The 22,787-nt window shown below is 45.0% G+C and overlaps 1 protein-coding gene across 1 annotated transcript in view; it reads right to left on the bottom strand.

Annotated features, from left to right (window-relative positions):
• LOC126155449 (collagenase-like) overlaps positions 1-22,787 on the bottom strand; it is a 71,684-nt gene that overhangs the window by 23,089 nt on the left and 25,808 nt on the right. The window contains exons 3-4 of the mRNA XM_049916229.1: positions 21,067-21,233; positions 11,267-11,365 (exon numbers count right to left, since the gene is read on the bottom strand). Coding sequence (XP_049772186.1) covers positions 11,267-11,365; positions 21,067-21,233 — 266 coding nt within the window. The remainder of the gene's footprint in view (positions 1-11,266; positions 11,366-21,066; positions 21,234-22,787) is intronic.

Here is a 22,787-nt window from a genome sequence, read left to right on the forward strand (position 1 = left end):
GAGGTCTCCACAGTACATCGATGTTGTCGCCAGTGGTCGGCGGAAGGTGCACGTGCCCGTCGACCTGGGACCGGACCGCAGCGACGCACGGATGCACGCCAAGACCGTAGGATCCTACGCAGTGCCGTAGGGGACCGCACCGCCACTTCCCAGCAAATTAGGGACACTGTTGCTCCTGGGGTATCGGCGAGGACCATTCGCAACCGTCTCCATGAAGCTGGGCTACGGTCCCGCACACCGTTAGGCCGTCTTCCGCTCACGCCCCAACATCGTGCAGCCCGCCTCCAGTGGTGTCGCGACAGGCGTGAATGGAGGGACGAATGGAGACGTGTCGTCTTCAGCGATGAGAGTCGCTTCTGCCTTGGTGCCAATGATGGTCGTATGCGTGTTTGGCGCCGTGCAGGTGAGCGCCACAATCAGGACTGCATACGACCGAGGCACACAGGGCCAACACACGGCATCATGGTGTGGGGAGCGATCTCCTACACTGGCCGTACACCACTGGTGATCGTCGAGGGGACACTGAATAGTGCACGGTACATCCAAACCGTCATCGAACCCATCGTTCTACCATGCCTAGACCGGCAAGGGAACTTGCTGTTCCAACAGGACAATGCACGTCCGCATGTATCCCGTGCCACCCAACGTGCTCTAGAAGGTGTAAGTCAACTACCCTGGCCAGCAAGATCTCCGGATCTGTCCGCCATTGAGCATGTTTGGGACTGGATGAAGCGTCGTCTCACGCGGTCTGCACGTCCAGCACGAACGCTGGTCCAACTGAGGCGCCAGGTGGAAATGGCATGGCAAGCCGTTCCACAGGACTACATCCAGCATCTCTACGATCGTCTCCATGGGAGAATAGCAGCCTGCATTGCTGCGAAAGGTGGATGTACACTGTACTAGTGCCGACATTGTGCATGCTCTGTTGCCTGTGTCTATGTGCCTGTGGTTCTGTCAGTGTGATCATGTGATGTATCTGACCCCAGGAATGTGTCAATAAAGTTTCCCCTTCCTGGGACAATGAATTCACGGTGTTCTTATTTCAATTTCCAGGAGTGTATATAGGCGACAGGCATTCGTGCCTATAGCCTGCCAGCGCCCTGACTATGTCAGTCGGGCTGGGGCTAAGCATGAACAGGGCTTAGGACAGGAATCCGCAGCTAGGCAACTCTTCCGTGGCTCCTTCACTTCGCAATGTGACAGCAGCCGCTCAACGGCCGTCACGGCAAGCTGCCGGCTGCTCTGACACTGACACCACACAACGTGCTAAGGATTGAGCGCACCGTGCCTCCCGCCACAAATCACCGATAACCATTGACAGTGATACAGATTCACGTGCACACTGTACACAGCGTCACGTAAGGCACCGATCTTCCTCTTCATCCTCTGACGATACCCATGGCCGCCTGGTGATGACGTCTCACCTAGTGACAGTCAAGCCATGTCGGCCCCCAGCATCAATTCAACCGACCGCCATGCGGACGCCCCGACGGGTGCTGTTTCGTCTACACCAGGGCTTCCCAACCTGTGGTCCGCGGACCCCTTAGGGGTCCGCCGGCTCTTTCTAGGGGGTCCGTGGCCACCTTTCACCAAATCGTGTAAAATAATGAGTAAAATTATTGAATGAAAATGTGAAACCAAATTCATCACTATTTTTTTTCCGTGTGTAAAACATGTGTACTTTTTTTACTTCAGGTCGTATTCCCAAGCAGCCTTTGCGGATTCTAAGCTAGAACGCATACACAGTTTAGTGCCGGAGAATGTGGCTTCTCTGATCGACTGTTTAGCAACAGGGGGTCGTTTGTGCGCCGGCTCACGGCGCTAGATGCGCTGAAACCTTTTCCGCATGCGCGGAGCGATCTTTGTCGACCAATCACAGCTCTCGCTGGCACGTATGCGGCCCCAGGCGTCATTAAATGTTAAACTTGCTTTTTCAGTGCACTACCTATTTTATAAGTCGATTTTTGATCAGTTTATTACTTCTAACATGGATCGGTGGCTGAAGTCAGGATCATTGAAGAAGGGTGCAGTTTTTCCATCGCCTTCACAACAAGGGAAGTTTCCAGTTGAAATGAATGAAGAGGGAGAACGACCAAAAGAAGAACAATTACAAGAAGCTCCACAGCCGGATTTATTATGTGAAAACGCTGTAAGTACTCCATTGGTTGCAATATCCTGTGGAAGTGGAATAACCAAGAAGCGTAAGTACAACGAAAGCTGTTTATAAATGGGATTTATGGAGACAAATGAGGCTAAAGCTCGGTGTGTAATATTTGCGCGAGTCCTTCCGAACAGTTCAATGGTTCCAGTTAAATTGCGTCGTCGTTTTGAAGGTACTCACCCGGATTTCCAGGCTAAAGACATCGATTATTTTCAAAAGGATGAGTGCTGAAGTAGCTGCTTCTCAGCATTGCATGAAAACTCATGCAAAAACAATTAATTAAAATGCATTAAAAGCTTCTTTCTTGGTTAGTTATCGAGTGGCAAAAACAGGTAACGCTCATACCATTGCAGAAAAATCTCATAAAGCCGTGTGTTGATGATATTGTTTCTTGCATGCTAGACGAAAAGGCAGTAAAGCTTGTATCTTCGGTGCCATTATCAAACAATACTGTCAAGAGACGCATTGTTGACATGTGAAATGATGTGAAAGGCACTCTTGTTCCTCGCATCTAACACAATTCATTTTCTCTGCAGATAGATGAATCCACTGATGTTGCAGGACTAGCGATGTTATTGGCTTTTGTCCGTTATGAATATTCTGGATGTATTGAGGAGGACCTCTTATTGTGCATACCACTACCTGCCAACACAACAGGGGCTGAAATATTCCGTCTATTGGATGATTTTTTAAGGACTAACGAAGTTTCATGGCCTAATTGCATAGATGTGTCCACAGATGGTGCAAAAGCTGTGACGGGTCCTACAGTCGGAGCACTAACGAAAATAAAACTCCAAGAATTGTAGCAGTAGTCATTGTGCTCTCCACAGATACGCTTTAGCTACGAAACAAATGCGTTTCGTTAAAGAAAATTTTAGACGAATCCATTCAAATCATTAACTACATAAAATCAAAGCCGTTGAAGTCAAGATTTTTCACAATACTGTGTGAAGATATGGGAAGCCTTCATCGTTCCCTGCTTCTCCACACAGAAGTGAGGTGGCTCTCACGTAGGAATGCACTCTCTCGGTTGTACGAATTAAGATTGGAAGTCTTAGCTTTCCTTTTGGAGCCTAACACCAAATTATGAGACCTTATTAATGACGAAAATTGGCAGTGTATACTTGCCTATTTGTCAGATATTTTCTCCAAAATGAATGAAGTGAGTATTTCACTCCAAGGGCAAAGTGAAACAAAGGTCACTGCTATCGACAAAGTTCGAGCATTCAAGAGGAAAATCAATTTTTGGGCAGAGAGTGTCGAAGAGGGGGAGGTCGAGTGTTTTCCTCTTTTCAAGGACTTTTTGAAAAACAAAACATTGTCGCTTGGGAAGAATTTGTTTCATCAAATCCTGGAACGTCTCCGAAGCTTGATGTCATTGTTGGAGTATTATTTCCCAACAGCTGAAGATGAGAAGCTGCAGAAATACGAATGGGTCGTCAACCCATTCACTGTATCCAAAAAGCGGAACATTCTATCATCAAATGAATATGAGTTGTTGATAGAAATTGCCACAGACCCTACCTTGAAATCACGTTTTGACATTGACGGTTACTCTCACTTTTGGATCCGTTTGGATAAAAAGAAATACTACCCCCTTGTTGAAAAGGCAAAACATGTACTTCTTCCGTTAGCCACAACATACACGTGTGAATCTGGATTCTCGATTTATGCTGCCCACAAAACTAAGTTCCGAAGCTGTCTACATGCGGAACCAGACATCCGTCTCCAGTTGTCAAGAATTGAACCCAACTTTTCAAAATTGTGTCAGCAGAAGCACCCTCAACCATCACATTAGGATTCCATTATTATTCCTACAGACTCACGTATAGTAAAGAACAAAGCATTTTCTTCGTAGATGCTCAGTGAACGTACCTGAACTATAACTCTGTAGGAATGGCATTGATATTTTTGTTACGAAAATTAAAATGATCTCTAAAGTTAACTTCTTTTCTTTGTAATATATTCTGTCCTCTCAGTTAAAAATATGGCCTGCCTATACTTCAATTACAATTACTTGCCAGTACTCTGACACTATATTGTGGCAACTAGCTGCGAGCGGGAACAAATGAGGACTTTTCACGTGCCATCTTGTAAAAGGTAAACCTCCTCTGCCAGAATTGTTTCCTTTGAGAAAAAAAGTCTTACGTTCTGTAAATGCTTTGTCTTCTTATATAGAAATGAGAGGGTCTGTTTGTTTGTTTTCCTAATTTGTTTACAGTCGAGGATGACTGCCACGACGTAGCGTCCAAGTAGTAGTTGAAGTTGTCAGCTGTGGCTGAACTATTGCCACGCCGCCTGCCAGTTAGTTGCCAGCTACCAACTGACAGTACACTGTTGCAACGCCGCCTGCTAGCTGCCTGCTATGGACTGACGGCTGCCGTTCAGTAAATACGCAAAGACGTAAAAATAACTAGACTTTCCGAGCTGTGTGCATGGGCACGAAAATCGATTGTGGAATTGGAAAATGGCTTTATAAAAGCAGATTTCCATAATCGATTTTGAAGTGTTTACCTGGCCAACCAAAAGCGGAAATAGGACGAAATCCGGATTTGGAAACACATGTAAACTGTGTGAATGTATTCCCACATATTGCACAACAGATGTCACAGTAGTCCTTTAAAGGCAATTCCTTGGCCCCTTTTCTTTCGTGGTGTGTTTGTATCCCGAATCATGGGTCTGCCTCTTTTCTTCACAGCAGTGCGGAATTGCCGCGCAGTCTTTAAGGCGCCATGTCGTGGTGGATTGCGAGGCCGCTCCCGCCTGAGGTTCGAGTCCTTCCTCGGGCGTGTGTGTGTGTGTGTGTGTGTGTGTGTGTGTGTTTTGTCCTTAGCGGAAGTTAAACTTAGGTTAATAGTGTGTAAGGCTAGGGACTGATGACCTCGGCAGTTAAGTCTATTAGACTTTGGATACGTTTGAACATTTTTCTTCGGATTTCACGAAAAACCACACACAAACACACACACACACACACACACACACACACACACACAAACACATGACTGTTACAAAATATGCATGCTCCTTACACAACAGTAGCCAAACAACTGTGGAAATGAACAGACCACAAGCAGCAGTTTGTCAAGAGCGAACAGTTTGTACGTGACGTGGATTGGTCTTGGAGGAAGGCTGCTCTAACGTGTGAAATGTCAATTACCGAGTAATTTTAATCAGGCTATAGAGTGTTGAACAAAGGGAGTAAATCCACTAGTAAGTAGGAATTCAAATTAGATCATTAATTTCAAGTTGTTTTCATTCGTCTCTAAACCAAAGACTATTGACACTTCGTGGAGGGGGGGGGGGGGGGGGGGGCGTCATTGGGAACATGGCACATGCATTAAGAAGCTTTCAGTTCCCATGGGTTTCGCTCTGAAATTTAAAGTTATTGTGCTCTTGGCTGACTAAGGGTCCACCATGGATTTTCGACTGAAGAAGGGGTCCGTCAGCTGAAAAGGTTGGGAAGCCCTGGTCTACACCATCTCGTCGGCCCAACGGGCCTCCTGAGGATTCCGACCCTGTCGGACCCCCGCCCTGATCGACAATCCAAACGGTCTTCCGCCCGCGCCCGTCACATCGGTCGTGCTTCGGATTCTGATGCCTCTGCACGATGCCTAGCAGCAACTGTTGCTGCCACAGACTAGGACGTGAGTCCCTCTCCTGGCCCAACTTCTCAGAATCCGCCACCGCCACTACCTAAGAAGACTCCTCCTTTCGTTGTTTACAACCCCACGAACTACATTTAACTGAACACTGAACTGCAACACATTATTGCGGGCCATGTCAAGTACCTGCTTGACACCATGGAGGATTATCTCCAAGTCCTCAACTTTGTGAAGTCCAGGGCTGTGAACTACTACACTCATCAGGCTTACAGCAACAAAAGAACAAAAATCGTCATCAAATACCTTCCTTGCGAAGTTACAGAAACAGCCATGAATTACTCGGTCTACAGTTCCTGGACCCCTCGGTCCACCAATACAATAAGAGGGACCCTGAGACTCGGAAATTAATACCATGTTGTCTCCCTTATCAGATGAGAGGACGTCGAACGCATTTACCAAATTAGATATCTCCTGTGCACCAAAGTGCGTATTGAATCATATGAAGGCTGTAACGGCCCCTCCATCTGCCGTAGGTGTCAATGTTTGCGCTACACCGGCAGTTAATATTCACTGCCTTTTAGGTGTGTCAAGTGTGCTAGCTCGCATCCATCAGAGGACTACAAACTCCTGGCCTCACAAAAACCCACGTGTGCCCACTGTTTGGGCACCTCTCATGATTCCCACTATCTGGATTTCTGGAAGGGTTGTCCTACATACCAGAAGGCTATGAAGTCTTCCCGCCATCACGAGACTGCACCAATTTCCCCGTCTTATGGGGTGAATCCGATGACCATCCCACCACTGATGCTCAGGCACCTGACGCATCTGCGACACAGGAGCCCCTCCGTTTCCATACTCTACGACGACATTCGCTGCTGCAGCTCAGTCTCCTCCTGCTCAATCGTCTTCTGTGACGCATACCATCGCCCACCACGCTGACAGACTGCCTGCGGCCTCCTCCCGCCCACCTGCTGAAGTGCCACAACGCTCCATTGCTGCGCCTTCTTCACCAGCCACCACGCCCACCCCTTCCCATTGCAGGGTCAAGCAGCCCACCCGAGACGTTCTTCCAGTGGTGGAGACAGATGCTTCCTTCTGGGATTACATGCGAGAGATCCTCCAGGTCATCTCTTTGTTCACATGGCCACACATCAGGGCTGTCATTCGTGAAACAGCTCAAAAGATCTGTTGCTCAGAGGATGGGCTCACGACAGTTATTAACCTTGTTGAAGGGTTCAGTCATATTTGTTATAATGGTGAATCGCCCACCACACAACCATTAGCCCCCTTCGGATCTCGTTGTCTTTTTCTTTAATGCCTTAAAGGTAAGAACAATGAACTGAACACATTCCTCTACGACAACCATGTGGACATTTTACTTGCCTCAGGAACCCATCTGAAACCCACCAACGATTTTCGTCTCCACATCATAGTTTTCTATCGCACTGACCTACTCCATCGCTGACGTAGGGGCACGGTAGTGTTTCATCGTAAGTCACTCCTCCATAATCACGAGGTCCTCTAACCACTCTAATGTATAGAGGCTACGGCAGTCACAGTTTCTACCTATCTTGGTGCTATAGTTTTTGCTGTGGCGTATTTGAGCCCTAAACTACCACTTCTTGGAGCTGATCTCCATATCTTGACACCTTTTGACAAACTCATTGTTGGGGCAGATCTCAAAGCCAAGCATCCAGCTTGTCATTCTCGCATTGCTAATCCCAAAGGCAGATTCCTCCTTGACTTAGAAGATCCTCTGGTGCTGTTGGTCTATGACCCCACACTCTCACCCACATACCCGTCCGCTCTGACTGCCAGCTGGACATTCTGGATGTGGCCATTTTCAAGAACACTGCGGTGCAGGTTTCGTTTGAAACACTCTGAGAATTGGCCTCTGATCATGCTCTTGCACCTTACCAACATCGCTCTGTCTTTAGACTTCTATTCACCAGCAGGGAACGGAACCTCGACACCAAGCTCTGGCTGTACTGGATGGTTGTTCACCTTTCCCTAAGCTATGGCTCCACTGTGTGGGCTACGATTAGTGCCTCCCGGATGCAGACCCTCCAGCTCCTTCAGAATAAGGTGCTTCGGTGGAGCCTGCATGTCCCTCTCCTTACGAGGGTAGTTACACTCCATGAGGAAACGGACATGACCACTCTCAAGATGTCCATGCAAGAGAAGGCAAGGCGTCTCCATGCAAAGTGGAAGTCCTACGTGATATGGTCGCTGGCTTACAAAACATTGGCACAATGCCTCCACGGCACTGGCACCTACACCCTGTTTCTCTCACCGTACTTGAGGACTCCGATTCTGACCATAGCTTATGATAGCACTCCCCGGCACTAGCACCGACACTCTGTTCCTCTCACCATCCTTGAGGACTCCAATTCTGACCATGGCTAATGATAGCACTGTTATGGCCACTAATGAAGCGTTAGTGTTGATTGACCTCTCGATGGATATCGACCATCGTCAACCACCACTGTTGGTACATTATGTAGCTGATAGTTAATATTTTCCTGCGATCTGAACTTCCACCGGTAGAGGGTGGTATAAGACTTCAAGTCCCACTGTCACACCTTCAACATGCACTCCAGTGATATCTTTGGGCTGACATCATTGTCGAATGGAACAGTTTTACTATCCACCAAGACTGTAAGACCGTGAGCCACCAATGAAGCTGTATTTCAATCTCCCACAGAAAAAAAGAAAACAAAAAAATTGCAGTCTCCAATGGGGGACAGTCACCTAAAGATGGCCGGCCGGTTGCCAGTCGAAATATTGTGGCAAGAAGTCAACATGATCCGGGTGCAATCCCGAAATCTCAGAGAATATTCTGTATGTCAGAAAAACTTCAAGAATCACAGGACTGTTTGTCTCCTTGTCTTTTACATAACCATTTATGAATATAATTTCCAGTTAACTAAGAGGCTAAAATAATTTGTCCTGGACCTATAGCATGGGCTGATATGCAAATGCTGTCCACTAACTTCCCAACACGAAATCTACAATGTAATAAAACTATTAACTTATTCCTTTTTCGTCCTTACATTCAGACAAAGCTTTGATCTAGATTATCCTATCGTACGCCAATACTGACTAGAGATCTCTTCCACTGGAGTTTATCTATCATCTCCGTAACGCTTTCGCGATTACTAAATGATCCCGTAACGAAGCGAGCTGCTCTCCGTTGGAACTTCTCTATCTCTTCTATCAACCCTATCAGGTACGGATCCCACAACGGTGAGCAGCATTCAAGCAGCGGGCGAACAAGTGTACTGTAAACTACTTCCTTTGTTTTCGGACTGCATTTCCTTAGGATTCTTCCAGTGAATCCGTCTGGCATCTGCTTTACCGACGACTAATTTTATATGGTCATTCCATTTTAAATCACTCCTAATGCCTACTCCCAGATAATTTATGGAATTAACTGCTTCCAGTTGCTGACCTGCTATATTGTAGCTAAATTATAAATAATCTTTCTTTCTATGTATTCGCAGCACATTACACTTGTCTACATTGAGATTCAATTGCCATTCCCTGCACCATGCGTCAATTCGCTGTAGATCCTCCTGCATTTCAGTACACTTTTCCATTGTTACAACCTCTCGATATACTACAGATCATCCGCAAAAAGCCTCAGTAAACTTCCGATGTTATCCACAAGGTCATTTATATATATTGTGAATTGCAACGGTGCTACGACACTCCCCTGCGGCACACCTGGAATCACTCTTACTTCGAAAGACTTCTCTCGCTTGAGAGACAAAGCTTTGATTTAGATTATCCTATCCTACGCCAATACTGACTAGAGATCTAAAAATCCCATAATCTCGACTCAGTAACCTTTCAACTGCTAACCATGTGGCATTGCTGTGTCTATAGCAACAGATCCCAGAAAAAATACATTTACATACCCTCAGTTTTCTCGAGCAACGCACATCAGTTACTCGCCCTCCCAGGCAATGAAATTCTCCCTCATTTTTATATTCTTGCTATTAGAGCAAACATACTTTTGCCTGTTCTTTCCAACATCAAGGTCCCAGCTATGGACCAATTTCTGTCTAATTTACATCTCTCTCAATTACAATGTTTTTCTGCCGCTAATCCTCCTATTCAAGGTAATCATCTGATCTACTCTTCCTTCCACATTACAAAATCGCAGAACGGTTTTGCCTCCATCGCAACACATCTCCTCCAGGTACATCAAGATTGTTATAACAGTCTAAATAGCATCACAGTATGTACTTCTAACTCCTTCAAAATTAATTATTTAACTTATTTAGTATTTAGTATTAAAATTATTAATGTCTTTTAGCTCATTCGGCTGAGGAACGGCAAATTATACCACTGCCTGCCACATTCCCCTTTGGGAGGAGGAGGAGGAGATTAGTGTTTAACGTCCCGTCGACAACGAGGTCATTAGAGACGGAGCGCAAGCTCGGGTGAGGGAAGGATGGGGAAAGAAATCGGCCGTGCCCTTTCAAAGGAACCATCCCGGCATTTGCCTGAAGCGATTTAGGGAAATCACGGAAAACCTAAATCAGGATGGCCGGAGACGGGATTGAACCGTCGTCCTCCCGAATGCGAGTCCAGTGTGCTAACCACTGCGCCACCTCGCTCGGTTTCCCCTTTGGGAGTGAAGGCTTGAAATTACAATATGGAAGAGTAATTATTGCACAATGGCATACATTCCGCTCCAGTTTCTCTCTGTTGTTTGTATAATAAATGCGTTCACCACCTCTGAAGTGTCGTGGTTAGTGCATATGCGTGCTAGAATCAACCCGCGCGACCGCTACGGTCGCAGGTTCGAATCCTGCCTCGGGCATGGATGTGTGTGCTGTTCTTAGGTTAGTTAGGTTTAAGTAGTTCTAAGTTCTAGGGGACTGATGACCTTAGAATTTAAGTCCCATAGTGCTCAGAGCCATTTGAACCATTTTGCTAGGATCAATACCTGGTGACCAGGTGGGCTTTTATGAAGTGGGAGGGTCTGAAACGGAGTCCACTCAGCCCCTTGAGAGGAAATGAGCACCTGCTAGAATGTTTAAGTAAGGACAATGATACGCAAGCTATCGAAGTTGTCAGAAACAGCACTATGCAGAAAATCATGCCACAGTCACAAGCAACTTGTTTTTACGTGTTCAACTACTGCGTACCACTGTCAACCCACTAGACTCATCCGGACGCTGGAAGATGAGTGATTCTTGTAAGAGACTGACAAGTGTGTGTCACACATGATGAACGCTGGTGAATTTGACCATGCAACAGATATGCCTCTCACTGTTGCTAGAAACAATATGTTATACCAGATATCTAATTCACCAACTGTCGTTTAAAGTTGTTTACTGCTCTTGTTAGACATTGAGCTCCACCTCTGTAAAAGTTCGGCGCGAACAGAGAAGAGGTAGTGACAACAGAACTGTTCAGTTAAGCCGGACAAAAAAGTGTGAGGCCTGAGGGTCCTTGCTTTACGGGCAGAATTTGTGAGCTCGGCACTCACCAGTGGCCTGCGCTCCCCAGCCGCTGACCATTACGTCGACGCCCTCGAAGGTGCTGTCCACGTCCGCGTACCGCGGCAACTGCACGGGCTGGATGTAATCTGCAACATAAAATACGTCAATATAAATTACTTACGAAATACTCAAAGTTCAGCCAGAACAATAGAAACCTGGATAAATGAGAGAAAAATGTAAAAAATCTGGCATCCAGTGACTCTTTCTTTTACGAACTGTGACTGGTTTCGAACTTAATCGGGCGTGGATTATATTCGTTGTCCGACCCTTCCTGTGTTCTCATCATGTCGTTTGCTACTTATTTATCTATGTACTTGAGGAGATCATCCACCTTGCTTATCACCACAATTGGTAGAAAACTGCTATACGTCCTGAGGAAGAATGATTGCATCAGCATGATAGTGCATCCGATCACTAAGCAGCAGATTTCCGACTTGAACCCAATGGAAGGACTGTGTGATGTGTTAGAACATCGACTTCCCTCCCGAGCCCAACGTCCAACATCGCTACCTTGTTTGGTTCCATCTCTCGAGGAACAATGGGTTGTCATTTCTCCAGAGACATTCAGATACCTCTGAGAAAGTGTGTGCAGTAGAGTTCAAGCCGTTATAAAGAGGAAGGATGAACACATCCCATATTAAAGTCTACTAACAAGTGTCCCGCAACTTTTGCTCAGATAGTGTATGCTGAAGTGATGTAGATGTTCCTAATAAAAAAAAAGTGAGTTATAACTCACAAGTCGAACCATCTCTCTCAGAGGAAGAAACATCAGTAATTGAATGTGAGGTGAAGGAAGTGTGACTAAGAATATTCTAGAGGAGAAAGCAAGGAGATGCGGACGGAAGTGATCTGCAACTATTCACAGTTATATTCAAAGCTGGGCACAGGCGGCAGTATATCAAGATACATGGTTGATGGTTTTCAACATAATTTTTCTTTCCCTAAGTGATGCAGTTCTACTACAACTGTCTGAGTTACATACACGCCAAGCATTATCGCAGTCGTATAGTAGACAGTGAAATCGCTTGTGAATGTATTGTTCATGAATGTCATAAAGACACTCCGCCTGAGGTCTCACCTGTACAGGAGCTAGAAATTTTATGTTTAAAATATGTCCAGAATATTTGAAGCGAAGAGAAATTTAGCGGAGAATGACTTACAGTAACATAGCATTTGTTGTAGAATCTTAGAACATATTCCGATTTGGAACGTAATGAGACATCTAGAAGAGAATGACCTCCTCCATACCAAGCAGCACGGATTCCGAAAAATCGATGATGTGAAACCCGACTTGCATTTCTCTCACGAGGCATACTGAAAGCCGTATATCAAGGCAACTTCGTAGATGCAATATTTCTCGATTTCCGAGGAGCATTTCACTTAACACCACGCCTACGCATGCGAGCGTACAAGGTGTCAAACGAAGTTTGCGACTGATTGAGGATTTCTTGGTACGGAGGACGCAGTAAGTTACCTTGGATAGGTAGACATCAATAGAAATTACTTCGGGAGTAACCCAGGCAAGTGCCTTGAGAACCTCCCAACTCGTGTTCTGTGTTTATGACGCGCAGAGAATGTAAATGTTAACTTCAGACTTTTCGCAGCACATGCAGTTATCTACAATGAAGTACTGTCTGAAAAAAGCTCCATGAATATTCAGTCAGATTTTGATGTGATTTCAAAGTGGTGCAACGATTGTCAACTTACTCTAAATGTTGAGAAATGTAAAAATTGTTCACTTTATAAAAGGAAAAAACATAGTGTCCTAAAATACAGGGTGAGTCCGAAGAAAAGGTACATGTTTTGAGGGACAAAAAGAACGAAGATTAGGGTTTAACGTCCTGTCGTGCTTTGAGGGTTGATATTATTAATGATTCTTAACCATATTCGACATACACTGATGTGACAAACGCCATGGGATTCCTTGTAATGCTGTGTCGGACCTCAATTTCCCGTGCGTAGTGAAGCAACCCAACGTGGCATGGACTCAAAAAGTCGATGGAAGTCCCATGCATGAATATTAAGCCATGCTGCCTCTATAGCCGTCCATAAGTGTTGTCGATTGAGGATTTTTTTTGCACAAACTGGCCTGTCGATAATTTCCCATTAATGGTCGATGGGATTCATGTCGGGCGATCTGGACGACCAAATTATTCGCTAGTATTATCCAGAATGCTCTTGAACCAGTCGCGAAAAACTGAAGCCCGATGACAAGGTGCATTGTCATCCACAAAATTTCCGTCGTTATTTGGGAACAAGTATTCCAACTTAACCGTTTTTAGTCAATGAACTGAGTAAACACAGCCCATACCATTACAGAACCACCACCAGCTTGCACAGTACCTTATTGACACCTTGAGTCCTTGGCTTCGTGGCATCTGCGCTACATTCTAACTCTACCACCACCTCTTACCAACTGAAATCGGGAATCATCTGACCAGGCCACGGTTTTCCAGTCGTCTCGGGTCCAACTGATATGCTCGCGAGCCCAGGAGAGGCACTACAGGCGATGTAGTGCTGTTAGCAAAGGTAATGTCCTCGGTCGTCTGCTACGATAGCCGATATTCGCCAAATTTCGCCGCACAGTTCTAACGGATACGTCTTTCGTACGTCCCACATTGATTCCTTCCCTGCGGTTACTTTACGCAGTGTTGCTTGTCTGTTAAAACTGACGATCTACGCAAACACCGCTACTCTCAGTCGGTATGTGAAGGGCGTTGGCCACTACGTTCTCCGTGGTGACAGCTAATGACTGAAATTTGATATTCTCGACACGCTCTTGACACTGTGGATCTCAGTACATTGACCTCTATAACAATTTCCGAAATGGAATGTCCCAAGCGTCTAGCTCCAACTGCCACTTCACGTTCAAAGTCTGTCAGTTCCCGTCGTACGACCATGCTCACGTCAGAAACCTTTTCACATTAATCGCCTGAGTACTATCGACAGTTCCGTCAACGCACTACCCTTTTATACCTTATGCATGCGATATTACTGCCGTCTGTATACGTGCATACCGCTAACATATAACTTTTGTCAACTCACTGTACAGCTGTTTGAAAATCACTGGCTCGAGTCGCATGTCCTTCTTCTCCAGCACTCACATGCGAGTACAACCAGAGCCACATTACGCTACGTAATGTTGCCTTTACTGAGCACTTCAATTCGCATTTCACTTCCGCGTGGTGGGGAGACAAGAACTGCAATTATATACGTCGTTTACCTCACGTCTCAGTGCTGCGGAGCAGTTGCACCAATGTACTACAGTACTGTTACATGTACAGCCAAAACAGTACAATTGAGAGTAGTGAAATGCCACAGGTCCTCACACTTGCGGAATATAGTGACATGATATTCCAGAGTCACCCTTTGCGAATACAAAAGAGCAATTTCCTAATCGCAGAGTTCCGGATAGCATGCTGTTTAGCAGCGTTTTTGACAGATTGCGTGAGCGTGGCACGCTCTCCAGCGTACATGTTGTATCTGAACGTCCCATCCAACATGATCTTAGTGAAGATGAGAACATTATTGAAATGGTAGAACGGAGCCCAACTACCAGCTCTGGAAGAATTGCTGCACAGCTCGCTACTCCACAAACACGAGCGATGGGCACAGTACATGAACAATGTCGGCATCTGTGTTCTCGGCCGAGTGAGCATGTAGGAATTGACACCAAACGAAAGAAAATTTGTCAATGGATCTCTATCAATGAACGCTGTACTTCACTGATGAGTCAACATTTACCTGCAACGACTTCAATAACACGTGTAGGCAGATGAAAATCTGCATGCTACTGTGGAAACATATTTTCAGTGACGTTTCTCCGTGAATGTGTGGTACAGAGTTATTGATGACCAACTCATCGGACCAGTTGTTGTAGATAACGGGCCTAATAGAGTACAGTACCTAGATTTACTTCAAAATGTGTTACCAGAATACTTGGAGGATATTCCTTTGGCAACACGACGTAGTACGTATTTCCAGCACGACGAATCTCCTGTCCATTCTGTACTGCCATTGAGGCATTGCGTCTCTGAACCGCATCCTGGGCGTTGTATCGGTCGCGTGGAGTCATTTATTAGCCACCGAAGTCACACGATCTTACTTTGTTAGATCACCGTTTGTCGGGTTGGCTTAAGAGCGAAATCTACAAGAGCAGAGTGGACCAGAAGGAGAAACATTTCGCTGGTATTTTACAGGTATGTTCTCTAGTAAAGGAACGTACGAACGAGCTTAGATCAACATCACAACAGCTGTCTACAAGAACTGCAAGATGGAATTTTAACATGCTTTGGAAGGAAATCTACACAATTAAACAAAGCATTAGATCACATTGTTTCAGTTACTGTCATTTGCATTTTTCCTGTTCCCCACTGTTTTCATTAATTTCCCCGGAAAGTGTTAAGAACAGGACGTGTGTTCACATAACTTTTTTGTTCAGAATCACTACCACCCCTCAAAGCATGTACCTTTCTTCCTAACCCACGCTGTATAAATGACTGTTGGAACTGCTCAACTCATACAAATATCTAAGCGTAGTAGTTTGTGAAGATATGACATGATACAATCACATAGTCTCAAACGTAGGTAAAGCAAGTGGAAGACTGCAGTTCATTGGTAAAATACACTGAAGAGCCAAAGAAACTGGTACACCTGCCTAATACCGAGTAAGGCCCCCGCGAGCACGCAGAAGTGCCGCAACACGACATGGCATGGACTTGACTACTGTCTGAAGCAGTGCTGGCGGGAACTGACACGATGAATCCTGCAGGGCTGTCCACAAATCCGTAGGAGTACGTGGGGGTGGAGATCTCTTCTGAAGAGCACGTTGCAAGGCATACCATGTATACTCAATAATGTACATGTGTGGGCAGTTTGGTGGCCTACGGAAGTTTTAAACTCAGAAAAGCGTTCCTGGGGCCACTCTGTAGCAGTTTTGGATGTATGGGGTGTCGCATTGTCCTGCTGGAATTTCCCAAGTCCGTCGGAATGCACAATGGACATGAATCGATGCAGGTGATCAGACAAGATGCTTACGTACGTGTCAGCTATCAGAGTCGTATCTAGACATATCAGGGGTCTCATATCACTCCACACGCCCCACACCATTACAGAACCTCCACCAACTTAAAAAGTGCCCTGCTGACATGCAGGATCCATGGATTCAGGAGATTGTCTCCATACCCGTACACGACCCATCCGCTCGCTACAACTTGAAGCGAGACTCATCCGACCAGGTAACAATTATCTAGTCATCAACAGTCCATTGTCGGTACTGACGGGCCCAGGCGAGACGTAAAGCTTTGTGTCATGGAGTCATCAAGGGTACAAGAGTGGGCCTTCGGCTCCGAAAGCCCATATCGATGATGGTTCCTTGAATGGTTCGCACGATGACACTTGCTGATGGCCGAGCATTGAAATCTGCAGCAATATGCGGAAGGGTTGCGCTTCTGTCACTTTGAACGATTCTATTCAGTCGTCGTTAGTCCCGTTCTTGCAGGATTATTTCCCGGTCGCAGTGATATCGGAGATTTGATGTTTTACCGGATTCCTGATTTTCACGGAACTCTCGTGAAATGGTAGTGCGGGAAAACTCCATTTCACCGCTGTCTTGGAGATGCTGTGTCCCATCGCTTGTGCGCTGACTAGAACACCACGTTCAGACTCACTTAAATCTTGATAACCTGCCATTGTAGCAGCAGTAACCGATCTAACAACTGCGCCAGACATTTGCTGTCTTATATAGGCATTGCCGACCGCAGCGCCATATTCTGCCTGTTTACATATCTCTGTATTTGAACATGCATGCCTGTACCAGTTTCTTTGGCACTTCAGTGTTGTAGGGAAATGCAATCAGTCTACAAAGGAGGCTGCAAACAAAACACTCGCGTTTCCTGTCCTAGAATACTGGTCAAATGTGTGGGAGGCGTACCAAATAGGACTAACACTGATATCGAAAGGGTACGAACAATGGGCAGCTTGAAAGGTCACAGGTCTGTGTGACCCGTGGGAGAGTGTCATGAAGATGCTTAAAGAACTGAAATGGCAGACCCCTGAAGATAGATGCAAACTACCTGTTTTCAGTAAGGGAGGGAATCGCGAATTCTAGTTTAAGCTTCTTGCGCACAGAGGGATTTAATGAATCATTCTCCCCGCGCTCCATACGTAAATGGAACGGCAAGTAGCCCTGATAACTGTTACATTAGGACGTACCCTCTGCCATACACTTCACCGTGGTTTGCGCAGTGAACATCATTAGTTACACGAATCTCACCCACCTACAAGAGGCCATACTTAAACAAGGCTGTAATGACACTGGTCAGTGTACAACACGTTGCAGTGTCCGCCGCTCGTGGTCTCGCGGTAGCGTTCTCGCTTCCCGAGCACGGGGTCCCGGGTTCGATTCCCGGCGGGGTCAGGGATTTTCACCTGCCTCGAGATGACTGGGTGTTTGTGTTGTCCTCATCATTTCATCATCATCCAGGAAAGTGGCGCAATTGGACTGAGCAAAGATTGGGTAATTGTACGGGCGCTGATAACCACGCTGTTGAGCGCCCCACAAACCAAACATCATCATCAACACGTTGCAGTATTACACCCCCTCCCCCATCCCCCATCCCCCCTACCCTATCACAGTTACAGCAGGCTGCGACGCAGGGCCACTACGTCCAGCAACGGCGCCTCTCTCCAGAAAATCAACTGCTCTCGCTTTTGCTTCCAGTGCTGTGTGGACACACTCTGTGCCTCAGACAACTACAGTGACGCTGGATGAGGCAGCAGTTCTCCTGGAGGGCCAATCAGTAACCCAGCGACGCAACTAATAAGCAATCACACAAAGTTGCAGCGAATAGGCCTGAGAGAACAAAATGAAACATTTTGTACTCAATTACATCCACTCTTCTCTACTCATTCCTCTCCAACAAATTTATCCACCAAAATAAATGGACGCTAACTCGATAACAGAGGGTGTCAGACAGTGTTACCGACCTACATACATCAATTACCTTAACTGGAGATAATCATTATGAATTCCACTTTACAGTCGAATGCTATATCATTGAGTCTATTAAGAAGAGGCTCACATACAATATCAAATCACACAGAAAATTTTGGATGTTTGTGAAACTTGGATGAAACCTATTGAAAATTTTATTTCCCTGGGTAGGAATTAACTTAGGAATAAGTAGATGACGGTTAAAGAGGGCTTGCTAGACTCTTGAAAGAGAATCTTACGAATATCTTAAATTGGAACGATCACATAGATAACGTTTTGGGGAAAGCAAACCAAAGACTACGATTTATTGTCAGAACACTTCCAAAATCTAACACCTTTAATAAAGAGATTGCTTACACTGCGCTTTTCCGCTCTCTTCTGGAGTACTGCTTTGCGGTGTGGGATCAGATTGACAGAGGTGTCAAAAGAGTTCAAAGCAAGGCAGCTCGTGCTGTATTACCATGAAATAGAAGAGAGAGAGCCACGGATATGATACACGACTTGGGCTGGTTATCATTAAGACAAAGGCGTTTTTCGATGCCTCAGGGCTTCTTATGAAATTTCAATCCAAGTTTCTCCTCAGACTGTGAAAATATTTTGTTGGCACCTACCCACATAGTGAGAAATGATCATCATAATAAAATAAGAGAAATCAGTGCTTGCAAGAAAAGATCTAAGAGTTCGTTTTTCTCGCGCGCTGTTCGAAAGTGGATCGGTAGAGAAACAGCTTAAAGGTGGTTTCATGAACCCTCTGCCAAGCACTTAAATTTAAACTGCAGAGTAATCATGCAGATGTAGATGTAGATGTAGATGTAGATGTAGATGTAGCTACAGTAACTCCACTGCCACAGCCCAGACGAACATTGTGTGGCCATATCAATCAGGTCTCTTCTTAGTAATTGAATCCAACCTCGACCAACGCAACCATAAAGCTCTAAGCCACCACTTAACCGTTCATACTACAGAAGTGTGCCCTTTAATTGTCTTCACCGTATTGCTAGACTTCTATACGATCTCCCGTCCTGCCAGTACTTGTATCTTCCATCCTACCATCCGGTTGCCCTAGGGCTCTATCCTCATTCCACAACTATACATGATTTACATTTGCTGACTTGCTTAACCGGCTTCACCCGTATATCTTCTCCACCCACATGTATCCTATATTATCCGCAATCTAGAATCAATCAACACGACTTTAACTTTCCCTAGTTTGGCGTACAGCCGCGCCACTATTAAGATACACACACACACACACACAGACACAAACACATACACACCCACGTACACATCTCCATAAATTTTGAAGTAATTCAGGAATCTGAACGGCGTTGAAATCCTCCATTTATAGAAGCCTTATTTTTTTTATTTTATTTTCATCCTCTCCGTCTCATATAGGCAGCTGTTGGACTGATACACATCTTGATGACCACAGATAAAAGCAGCATTCGTTCTTTAACTAACAAAAGCGCTTATAAAACTGGACTCTTACAGGGGGTCGGACCTCTAAATGGTTCAAATGGCTCTGAGCACTACAGGACTTAACTTCTAAGGTCATTAGTTCCCTAGAACTTAGAACTACTTAAATCTAACTAACCTAAGGACAACACACACATCCATGCCCGAGGCAGGATTCGAACCTGCGACCGTAGCGGTCGCGCGGTTCCAAACTGTAGCGCCTAGAACCGCTTGGCCACCTCGGCCGGCGTTCGGACCTCTAACAGCCGGCTCTACTCTCTTGTGTAGAGAATGGAACGTATTTTAAAAATTACGACAATCACACAATACGTGTCAACAAAGTCATTGATATTAGTTGGTTACACAAATTTACCCACACACTTTAAAACGTAAATTTTAATAAACTTTAATAAAGCTAATGTGCTTCATGCATCTCAGTTACCACAAAACAAGGAGGTGATTGATGCACTTTAATGGTATTAGTCATCTACATTTTCATAACCAAGGACGCTAGAAAACCACTCGTGCTGGCAGCGTCAGTGACATGAACGATCTCTTCCGCATCCTCAAATTCTAGAGATGAAGTATGTTCCACGAAGAGTCATAAGCTGGTTCACAACGTTTTGTCTTGAGCGGATGGCTGACCTTAGTTTGTTAGCTATTTTGCTGAGATCTTCTGACAAAATCTGTCTCGAGGAACAAATATACAGGGAGTTTCAAAAAGAGTGAGCTGACTTCAAACCTCCATATTTATTGATAAAAACATACTACAAATGTGGGATGCATTGAAAAATACTCATAAAATCCTAAAATCTTAGTTACTCTGTTAGAAATGCTCTATGTGTACACCAGCAGCAGCACGAACAACATCTAGACTATAGCTAAATTTCGCATAAACTTTGCGCAGCGTATCTGCTTTTACAGAAGTTTTGGGGGCTGTTATTCACTTATTCTACGCTGTAAGGTAAAGGGGAGATGAACACACTTTCCTTCACATATCCTCACAAGAAAAATTCGCATGAGGTTCGTCGATCTTGGAGGCCAAGAACTCAGGCCAGCGTCTCAGGGTCCCTTGCACCCTATCCACCGTTGCGAAACTGACGTAAGTTGTTGTGCCAGTGTGGCTGTAATATGTTCTTATCAATATGTATGGAGTTTCGAAATCAGGTCATTGTTTTTGAAAACCCTGTGATTACTTCATTACATACCAAGAGTAATCAGTAGCGATGCGGTATTAGCGAGACTGTATTGGACAAATAGTAATGATTGGAGCAATACTTTCAAATAAATAAAAACACGAATATTAACTTTAACTCAAAAGTAGATTCCAATACTTACCGTTGTAGTTAACCTTGGACGGGACGTAGATGAGGCCAATATTGTGCAACTTGCTGTCGGTGTTCAGACCGGGGTGTTCGAGACGTGTGTTGCTCTGGAAGACGAGGGAGTAGTCATCAGAGGTGGTTAGATCCGCAATCCCGAGGTACACCACCCACTTCATGTACCTGCAGAAGACACGGCTTCCATCAGAGGAGGCAGTGTGCCAGCAAAGTTTCCAGAGAAGACTGCACCTGCACACCGTAACAAGTACGATTCGTCGCGGTGGCAACCGGCCACAGAACCAAGGACCCTGCGAACTCGTCCGGTGTACCGAATTCTCTGGCACTAGAGTGAAATTAGGAAAAGAGCCAGGCGTCGGCAAATGATTACGATGCTTTTTTTTATGTACGAAATGGTTACAATCACACTTTCGCTACATGAGCCGGTGTAGACGGATAACTAATTGCCGTATGACTATCCAACTTCATAGGTATGATGTTCAGACTATGCGCTTAAGGATTTGTGTCGTTAGTAGTGTTGGTGCCATGACTTTCCATTAGACGCCGGTGACGATTTGGCGACATAGGGCTGAAACACAAGCATCAGTATGTGTTACAATTACAGACAGTCAACAAGTATTTAGACATGGTGAGCAAGACTTTACTCGAAAAGGTTTTTATCAAAACAATAGCAGTAGTGCTCCTGCTCTTCTGCGAGTATAGACGCATTAAAGGAATACGGAGAGGTGCTCTTCCGCATCCATGTTAAAGAACACGATTCGGAAGTTCGAATTAACTGGAGATTTAGAAAATGCTCCTGGGAGGGGCCGATAGCCAACTGCTCCACAAATTGTTGAATAAGTTACTGTTGCCATGGCTGAGAATGCTGCACGTAATGTGCGATCTTAAAGCAGTGCACGAGCTGTGTCACGGCAGTTGAACATTCCATGATCCATCGTTCGAAAAGTGCGGCGAACAACTGTGAAATGGTATCTCTAGTGCTGTTCTACTCTGTAGTAAACGTAGATGTTCGTCACACTAAGCAATGTTTGTAACCTCGATTGTAAGCATGGTACGCAATTAACAAATGTTATCCCCTTATATTAAAATTTTCTTTGATAGTTACTCCGTTATTTCTCTTTCGTATGTCCTTACAAATGTTTCCACAAAGTTTCATTGTCCTACGATAACTTGTTTTTCATGGGGGTCGTCTCAAGTAGCGAAAGTTTAATGATAACAATGCTGTATATTGCGCATTTCTGGCCGGTGTTCTCCCAACTCTAAGACGCAGTGTCATCTTGGTGTATGAGGCACAATGTTGTCATTTGACTGGAATGTAGAGGCTTCCTTATGAAGTAGATGTGTGTAGGTATTTTACTTCATTCGTCATGGAAAGTGGAGAGAGATTCTGTAAGTCGTCTGCGCCAGTGTGATCTTCCGCGGACATTAACTAGGCCTATATATCATTTATTTAACGTTTAATTTAACCTGATCAGATTAGGGACTTAAGGCTCTCTGTTACATGTTATAGGCATACAATATTTTTAACATCACTGTTGCCTGAGTAACTATGATTAGGATGTCATAAATAATAATACTAATGTTAGTAGTAAAAGATAGTTTGAATCGAGTTTAGGCATATCTAAGGCAATTCAGAATAACAGAATTGACCTAGAAATAACGGTAGTAATCTCAGCAACTTTAATTAGTGCTAATAATGATGATAACAATAATCGTAAT

This window comes from Schistocerca cancellata, chromosome 2 (genome assembly GCF_023864275.1).
Source record: "Schistocerca cancellata isolate TAMUIC-IGC-003103 chromosome 2, iqSchCanc2.1, whole genome shotgun sequence".
Lineage (NCBI taxonomy): Eukaryota > Metazoa > Arthropoda > Insecta > Orthoptera > Acrididae > Schistocerca > Schistocerca cancellata.